This window comes from Denticeps clupeoides, chromosome 6 (assembly GCF_900700375.1).
Source record: "Denticeps clupeoides chromosome 6, fDenClu1.1, whole genome shotgun sequence".
Classification (NCBI taxonomy): domain Eukaryota; kingdom Metazoa; phylum Chordata; class Actinopteri; order Clupeiformes; family Denticipitidae; genus Denticeps; species Denticeps clupeoides.
In genome coordinates this window covers 7,359,763-7,369,049 of record NC_041712.1, presented here as the reverse complement: position 1 = coordinate 7,369,049, position 9,287 = coordinate 7,359,763, and the positions used below count along the sequence as shown (strand labels likewise).

The window sequence follows — 9,287 nt, the reverse complement described above, 5'->3', positions numbered from 1 at the left end:
TTACAGCGGTTTTTGAGTTTATTTGTAATAAATCTCATTCTGCGAAAACAGTGACTAGATCGTACATAGATCGAATTACAGCAGCTCTTCCAATAGATTGGCCACTAGGGATGAATCTAAAATAATACATAACATTTATATTGTCCCCAGCGATTACGAAATAATATCCAAAATGGGTTTAATCAATTCTACACACCGATATTTTCCCACTGGCACTGCCATGACGTCAAATTATCGCGTCCCCATACACAATTTACAGGGTCCACTTTAAATTCTGGTCCGAGCAATATCGCGTGGATCCTATCAAGTTGTCATTTGGTTTCACTCATCAGACTACCTTGCCTTCGGCTTCCCTTCCCAAACATTAAACTAGGCTGATTTAAGATTTTGGGATATGCTGCCATCTCTTGGATAATATGATTTGAAAAAAAACTTTGGAAAGTGGAAAGAAAATGTGTTGTCATATTCTTCATAATCAAGATAACAGCTTATTTAAAACAATTGAATGTTCCTTAAAATTCACTTGTGTATTTATTAGTTATGGTTTTTATTGAATATAAATGACATACCATGACACTGGCTCAAATAACATGATTTCTGTAAATACATTGGAGTGGAAGAAACTACAATGCCCTTTTCATAATTTAACTGGCAATTTACAATGAGGTACAGGGACAGTGTTTTGTTCGGGTACACAGTGATTGTCAGTGGTAATAAACAGGGACCTAACCTGCGGCACTAACGTCATCTGGTTCAGAGGTCTCTTTACTACCTTCTAGATTTACAATCAATATGAAAATATAAATTTGATATTCAGTATATTTGCTGAGTATGTGTCTAATGTGTATTTTACTTTGGGGAAATAATTCCATAACCCCTGATAAAATATATTACACATATGTCTGTTCTCATTCACACAAGCCATCTTTGTGAATTTGCAGGAACTGAACAAGACGTTTTGTCAACAAAAAATGGCCAGTTCAACTTGCCATTCAGCAGTTTATTATTTATACTATTCCAACAGACTTATTACAAACCACGGCATCCTGCTCATTGTTTACAGATGTACAATGCTGCCTGAAATATGAATAGCAGGATTTGATTTTTCTGAAAGAATCTTGGGAAAATCCAATCTCCATAGAAAAAAATATACTTCTATCTTTAAGGCTCAATTAATCCATTTATCCAGGTTCATTCAATACATCAATTGGCCGAGTCCAAGACCTTGGATCCCATTACCAAAGCTCATTTTGCGTTTGAACTGATCGTAACCGTGCTTCTGAAACATTAATTTTCGTAAGATTCAATGGCTTGTGCCATTATTGTAACAGGTATTTTGAACTTTTTGAAACCGATTATAAAAATTCAGAGGCTCCTGTTTGCTCAGCCGGTCAAGTTCATGTCAGCAAACATTCATGTCAGCAAACAGTCCATTCGTCCTTGACAAATTCAGCAGTCTTCCAATTCACACTACACATTAAACGTAGCTGATATTATTCCACCATTTGAACACTGTGGCCGCGGCAGAAACAAGATGCAAAAGAGAAGCAAATCAAACTGCTTCAAGGTTAAAAAAAAAAAAAAAAAAAGAATGTAGGCAAAAATTAATTCACGTTAGTGTGACCTCTGGTGTGTTACAAACAAAGAAAATCCAGGAAACAAAATTTCAACATAGTTGCACAGGACCTGTGCTCGCTAGCAGTTAGTGTTTCCAGGCATTTAGGCCTCAACGTTGACCTGCCTGCATGGCCTTGGTATCAGTATAACGGCGAGAAACATGTATACCTGGCCGCCATTCATCATCAGCGAAGGCTTTCAACTTTCGAGTGAAGTAGTCTACAGGGACGCAAGATCCCAGCCTCTGCTGACTGTTCTTACAACTCCAGCGCTTAAGAGCCGCTAGTCCTGCCAACCCGAGGTGCCATGGCACAGGTTACCTCAAGGTTCATAGCTGTTAGCGACGTAAAACCGACTAATTAACAGAATGCCCGACCGCAGCAGCGTCTCCAGAGGGCTCTGGCTGTGCGTTAGACCGCCGGCCGGCCGTTGAGCTTGTCGTGCATGAGAGCCAGAGCTCCGCTGGCGAAGTCCCGCAGCACCTGCACAGTGTCGCGCTGCAGCTGCAGCGACTCGCGCGCAAACTCCTGCTGCGTCTCGGCCAACTGCTGCACCGACTCGGCCAGCAGCTCCAGCGAACGCGAGACTGTCTCCAGCAGTGCATTGGTGGTGTGCTGTTCCTGGACACTCAGAAGTGCATTCTGGGCCAGGCTGTCTGACGGCTGGGCCGCTGAGGGCCACGTGTGTTGAGGCGGCATGGCCGATGGCTGATTAACGGATGCGTCTGCGGGAGAAGATCCGGCCTCTTCCGGTGGTCCAGCCGCCGATGCCTGGGGTGTAGGCGTGGCCAGTGAAGAGGACAGGGTGCGCAAGGCATTAGGGTGGTCGTCATCCGAGTCAGGAAGGTTGTGATCATTGTCTGGAAGTACAGAAATGACAGTACAGTTATAGCAGCGGAATACCACTTTACCAACAGTGAACGGCTGGTGTTCCGGGTAGCGGAAATCCACAGTCCAACCAGTCTTCATTTCTAGTACTAGTCATGCACATTCTGCTTGAGCAACTACCTGAATTTTAGATTTTTTTTGGGGTTTTGGAGCTGGTTTTGTCAGATCTGTAACAACGAGATCTCAATCCCCCAACAATTTTTTTTCATACATTTATGTTTATGCACATGGGTTGATGTGGCAAGACCAGCAAGGTTTCAGGCACTTCAGGGGTTATTTTTGCAGTGCAGGAATCATGGAGTATCATGTCAGAGCTGGGATATATTATCAGACTCAAATGTAATCCCAATTCCCTGTACAGTGACCCTCCAACCAGCAGGTGACCTCTGAACTGCTTAAAATGCATACCTCACAGAAAAATAAACCTCATCAATACCCATCTGATTGGACCTGACTTCAAATCATGACCATTTACTCTCTTCCAATAGCCTACTTCCGCGTCATAAAAGACAGACAATTCCAGTTCAGGAGGACCACATTCTGATGTTAGGATTTCCCAGGACTGAAGTCCTCACCCTGAACTTCATTTTAACGATGGGATGAAACATTAACTGAAAAATTAGGACATAAAAAGGATGAACTGTCCACAAAAAAGCCAAGGACTTCATCTCTTGACGAAGTCAAATGAGAAATTGCGGACGATGAGAGAAGATGCAGACATACCAAGAGATCCCTGAAGCAGCTGTTGCGCCCCCATGGAACCCAGCATTTCCATATCTTCATCATCATCCTCCTCAACTGGGCCGGAGTCCAAGGACGGTATGGTTCCATTGGGTCCTGCACCTGACTGGCCATGCTTGCGATCCAACTCCAGGATCTGGTGAACAATGTTTTCAGTGGGCGTGAGCTCACAGGTCTGTCGTGGGCTGCCGCGGTATGGCACCACGCCAGAGCGCATGGCCGCTACTTTGCGCTTTGTGTCACACTTTAAATCTGACCACTTCTTGATGACCTCGATGACTTCCCGATCACACTCGCCAATTTCATTGACACGCGCTGTGATCTCTGCCCAAGTGCGTTTCTTCACTTCTGATGGCACGCCACAGTTAAACTTTCCTGGGAGAAAACAAATAATGCCCAGTTGCATAGTCACCTGAACAGGACATTATACTTTGCATTAAACGGTAAACTAGAAAGAAAAAAATGAGTATGTGTTGACTGTAAATTATGAATTAAAAACAACTCCTTTATAAGCATGTTTCTGCAAGGAAGGATTGTGCATTTCTCGCATTTTCAATAACAAAAAAAAATACTGCATAATGGAATCAAAATTAAGAACTATCTAGCTATAAATGTATCTTAAGCTTTCCATGGCCAAGAAGAACTTGGTGGAGGGTGGATGTGTGTGGGTTATTTGTCAGCCGTTGGGTTTGGCCCCTTATTCCCTGAATGCTTCAACATTCCAAGACATTTTGGACAATTTGGCACGGCACAAAGCAAGGTCCATAAAGAGATGGATGAGCATTCCAATACAATATAGTGTGATGGAACCTGGTTTCCATTCTCTTGATATTCTAACCGTGCATCTCTTTCCTCTAAACACTCACCCACAACAACATGACGGTTCTTCCGGACTTCATCCAGGAGGATATGCACCTCGCTGAAGGTGAAGCGAGCCTTCCTCTTCTTGAAGCGCATTGCCACGCCATCTGGGGTCAGATAGTATGGGGACGTCATCCTCCCCAAAACAGAGGGCACCCCTGAATCCTGCGACACGTCTGCAAATACAGGACTTCATACTTTCATTTGAAGTAAATGACCAGAAACGTACAACACAGGGCAAGCACGGGAACAGCGCCGCGTGGTGAGGGACAAGACGCGCACAGCGCACCGCACCGCCAGGGAGGAAGACCGAACTCTCTGTGGAGTCTGGGACCGAATCTGGCCAATGACGAGCCGTGATGCGAAGACGTCGCCTTTTACTCTGGTTTTCACCAGTCCTGGTCTCTCTCTCGCAGCCATGCCGCGTTTTAGCTACCCGTGTGCACCCTCCTTTCTTCCAACAGAGGGCAGGTATGCCGAACCCGCGGGACTGCCGCTAGCTAGCGAGCTAGCTGTTATTACGACACGAGCCAGGGTGGCGTGCGCCCGACAATTGGCGTGATTCGCCAGCTGCCCGGCTCGCCTACGTGATCTTATGTCGACCAGCGTCCTCCGCGGCCCGTTCGCTTTTCCCGCTCGGTCCCATTTTAACCACAGCTTGCTTGCAGCTAGCTTGCTGCAGGCTGGGGGCTAGGTAGCTAGTTGAGAACAACGCGCGCGCTCTTAAACCAGAATTTAACTCTGTTCGGCCAGTTTAAAGCAAAAGGCAATACATGCAGTCTTTTATAGTTTCGCGTGGAGCTCCAGCACAGTGTTCCAGTTTACCTGCAACACGTAGGAGAAGAGAAAAAAAATCGCGATTGACGCTGCACACCGATATCCAGAAAGTTCGTACGGGCAGGCGCCTGAACGGCGCGCAGACTCCGTGAGCTCCTCGCCTTCCCACGACAGTGGATGTGGCTGCAGTTGCCAGGACTGGCCACCGCGCCCACCTGTGGCGCTGTTCGCAACCTCTCCCCCCGCTCACGCAGCGCACAGGCCTAGCTACCAACACAGCAACCAGGGTCACGGAGCCGCGGAACATAACTTCTATAAGTGATGATGCAAGTACTGTACTATTCATCTTTAATAATACAGTAAACAGAATCCTATGTAAAGATCAAAATAACCACATGTAGCTATTTTGTACACAGTTATAAACATATGCACCAATAGTGTAACAAAATGAATGAAAAAAACACTCAAAATAACTCCTCTGTTTTTATTTACTATAAAATATAAGTTGGCGACATATGGCAACATTGCCTTTCAAGGCTTTGGCATGCCCCCTGTGGCAACATGCAGTGATGGCATTGCTGTGTTTCTATATTGCACATATATAAGTATGTCATAGCTACTCAGATAAACTAGCAAGGTTATCATCAGTGCTCTTGAAAGTTTAAAAGGTTCCAAAAATCTGAAAGAATATGTGGCACATTTGAGACATTTGGAATCATGCAGGTAACTGCGTAATTGGAGAACACTAGCAGAGCTCACAAGACAAAAAAAAGTGAGTGGTAACACAATGGCCTCTTGATTATTCAGGAGTACATGGTTAACTGGAGCCACTGGGGAAAAAAAAAAAAAAAAAAAAAGGTTACCACTTGACAACATTCTCCTGAACATTGACAATGGTCATAATGACATGCTCACCTCCTGAATGTTTACTTGGATGCTGCCATTGTTGTCCTTGTCAAGGGTTTTGAAGGCACCTGTTGCAGGACAAAAAAAAAAAACTTAAAAGCAACAATAACATTGATTTTTTTTTCAAGAAAATTAATAATTAAATGACTGCACTCACGACACATGGCATCTAGCCGCACAAGGCACCCAATGTAGTTGTCAAAGTCCATGTTGCCATTTTCATCACTGTAACGACGGATTATCATCTGGAAGAGTTGGTCATTCAGAGGGAAGCCTAGGTGTTGGGAAATATTGAAAAATGGCTAAACAATTGCAGAATAGGTTCCATATATATTTTTAAATACTTTGCTTTTATGCCTGTTAAAACAAAAGTCAGTCACTGGTAGGAAAAATAAGTGAAATCCGGGATACAGAGTGGGGAAAAACCTTTACTAAACTGGAACGGTAAATTATAAGGTTATATTTATGCTAAAGCACCATATTGATAGAAACAACTAAGGGTTTTACCTGCAGCTGTGAATGCTTTGGGAAGCTCATCAGCACCAATTACACCGGAGCGGTCTGCATCATATGACTTATATATACCCTAAAATGTAAGAAAGAAAGCAGGACTGTGTTATACACGGTGTGGTTGAAAACAAGGCTTCATTAGATAATTTGACATCTTGGTAAGGCGTCTCAAACCACACAAGTGAGGTTCCCCCCGCCATAAAATGGCTACACAGCTTAATAGACCGGCTTTATTTTACACATCTACACCACAATTTAGTACTCCATTTATAGTAAGATATTTCCAAATGCTTCATCTCATTCAGAAATACTTTGCATAATCAAGCTTTCATACCTGCCATTTTTTTATATTGTTCCACAGGTGTTTGAACTCATGGAATCCCAGCTTGCCTGTGCTGTCGCTCTGTACCATTGTTAACGAGAATATATTCTGAAAGGTGTCTTATAAATTTAAGCAATTAAAAGAATTGGCTAATGAAACATTAAGAATGGGCTAGGAATCTGTGATAGAAAGAAACCCCTAGCCATGGGAGGATACATCCATCACAGCCACCATGCTTCTGCAACTCTCAATGCTGAATCCATCAGTCTTCAAATCTTGATCTGTAAAAAAGAAGAAACAGTCATGCTGACCGCCAACCATGTTTAAAATGTCGACCAAACCTAAGAGGCTTACGTTTTGAAATGATTCTGTTGAGGATATTCATCAGTTCATTTGGGCTCACTTCCATGTCCTGAATTGTAAAAAACACAAATTTTAAGAATCAAAGCTTGTGTTAATAAGCCTTTTTTATTTTAAAATCTATATATAAAACAATAAGTGTTTCAAACTCACATCTCCAGCGATCTGCTGGAAAACTTTGCAGAACTGTCTTTCCTCATCACTCTCGCTTTGGTCTGCATATGTATATGGCCTACGAGGAGGAGGCTACACAACACATATAACATTTACAGCACTTGGCAGACCGACTTACATATGTGCTTTAAAAAAATCAATCATTCGAAACCCTCGTCACTAGGACGATCTGCAGATACCATAGTCTAAATGTTTTTTTAAAAATGAAGGTTTTTAGCTTTAATGACTCAGCTGCAAATTGGACCTCTAGTATCATCACAAATGCCAGAAACAGTCACATCTACCATCTCTCTCTATACAAGCAAAACCTGTAAAACAGTTTACATTGCACAATACTCAGGTCTATGGATGGCTTTCTACGAATCACCTACACCCTGCTGAATGAAAACAATGCAGAAGGGCGTGTCTGGTATTACTCACAGGGTCGGAAGGCACAAACATCCCTGGGTCAATGTTGCTGAAAAGACAGACAGTGAATTCACAACCAGGAAGTAAAGAACTGTCTGTGAGGAACCACTGTGCTATAAAATTGCTTTCAGGGTGCATGCACTAATTCTGCAGTAATGCACTTTTTTTCTCGAGAGCAGATTGACTTTTGCTACAGAAGTTTGCATTTATTGGCAGTTGTGGTCTTTAATTTCTAATCTTATAATTCCATCATCCGTGTGTTCAGAAAAGAAAGCAATAAAATGAATGCAATGCATGTTGACTGAAACAGGTGAAGCCAGGATGGCCTTTACCTACAAATAAATCTGATCACAACAAAACACTGATCTTACCCGACCACATCCAGGAAGCCGCCAATCAGTTTCTTGAACATCTTGCCCTTGGGTCTACTGCAAAGGCCTGCGAAGGAATTTCTCCTAAGAATCAACACAAAACCCGAGAGAGGTCTACTCAAACCATAGCCATTCCTTCACTCCGGAACCGAAACGCTTGTGCAAACCGCAGCTCCATTCCGGCTGCAGGCCACACCCAGCTGTTCTCAGATCAGCATTTCTCACTGGCGGCCATGTACATACCAAAAGAAGCAGCAGGCTGTAGGCAGATCCACATGAATTGAATATCGCAGTAAAGACTACCCCGTCGCGACCAGACGCGAAAACACTGCGGTGGGCTAAAGCTCGTCAAGTTACCAGGCTAACTAGCAGGGAGGCTAACTCTAGCTGCATTAAAGAAATCGCCGAATCCTTTTCCGGGGTTAATATAACGCGACTCGTCACTGTTAAAGTCTATTGATGGGTTGGTCACACAGGGATAGATAGTTTTAATCCTGAAAAAGTAAAACATGTGAGCTAGGTTACTAAACTGTGCCCATGCCCCTATGCATTGAGGTCAGTAAAAAAATCTTTGTTTTCATGATCATGATTTTAAAAAATCCGAACTCTAAAACAAAACGCATGCATACACTTTAGTAGGAGAGTGGGAGAAATGTTTGGAAAGTAATGGTCTCACTTCACAGGCTAGCTAGCCAGCGAGCTAGCTACGTACATATAAACGGAAGCTAACTAAAGAAAATAAATAGTCCGAACGTGGGGTTCAAAGACAAACTTGGTAGCATAAACTTATACTATCTCTCAAACAACAGCTGCTTTAGTGCATACACAGAAACGGCCAGGCAAAGGCCTAGAAATATATATATATATATATATATATTCATGAGCAATCTTTAGTTACAGATAGTCATTTACTACGTAGCGAAAACGTCACGGTAGCGGAACGCAAACGTACTCAATCTTGATCTTAAAAATGGTATCATCATTTCGCGAGGAATACTTACCACGCTCACCACGGCTGAGGAGCGAGGCCGAGTTTGGGAGTGTTCTGCCGCGTTTGAGGGGCGGCAGGGTGTGCCCAGCCCCGCGGGGCGTGTTCATGAGTCTGGAAACCGAATCCGCGAGCTAATTCACGCGTAACTGGACCAGTTTTTTACTAACTTTTACTTTAAGGAAAACAAATAACAAACGTATCCATTTTCAGTATGTAGCAGTGTTTAACGAATCAGATTCTCTACCTTCAGGATTTCTTTCCACACTATTATTGTAAGAAGCTTTATTACTTGATAAATAAAGCAGCCAACAACAGCTCAACATAGGGACTATTATAAGGATTGTCAAAAACCATCCCTGTCG

The 9,287-nt window shown here is 43.2% G+C and overlaps 2 protein-coding genes across 2 annotated transcripts; both read right to left on the bottom strand.

Moving 5' to 3' along the window:
- Nucleotides 1-656: 656 nt before the first annotated feature.
- On the bottom strand, nt 657-5,040 carry LOC114792958 (nuclear apoptosis-inducing factor 1). The gene is made up of 4 exons (XM_028984506.1): nt 4,932-5,040; nt 4,112-4,282; nt 3,228-3,620; nt 657-2,476 (listed from the first exon to the last, which is right to left on the bottom strand). The coding sequence occupies exons 2-4, from the start codon at nt 4,239-4,241 to the stop codon at nt 2,028-2,030; spliced, it is 972 nt and encodes a 323-aa protein (XP_028840339.1). The 5' UTR covers nt 4,242-4,282; nt 4,932-5,040; the 3' UTR covers nt 657-2,027.
- Nucleotides 5,041-5,347: 307 nt separating this feature from the next.
- On the bottom strand, nt 5,348-9,029 carry capns1a (calpain, small subunit 1 a). The gene is made up of 11 exons (XM_028984507.1): nt 8,936-9,029; nt 7,935-8,018; nt 7,576-7,612; nt 7,135-7,227; nt 6,976-7,033; nt 6,838-6,902; nt 6,634-6,702; nt 6,297-6,375; nt 5,947-6,063; nt 5,799-5,857; nt 5,348-5,713 (listed from the first exon to the last, which is right to left on the bottom strand). The coding sequence occupies exons 2-11, from the start codon at nt 7,973-7,975 to the stop codon at nt 5,687-5,689; spliced, it is 645 nt and encodes a 214-aa protein (XP_028840340.1). The 5' UTR covers nt 7,976-8,018; nt 8,936-9,029; the 3' UTR covers nt 5,348-5,686.
- Nucleotides 9,030-9,287: the final 258 nt, after the last annotated feature.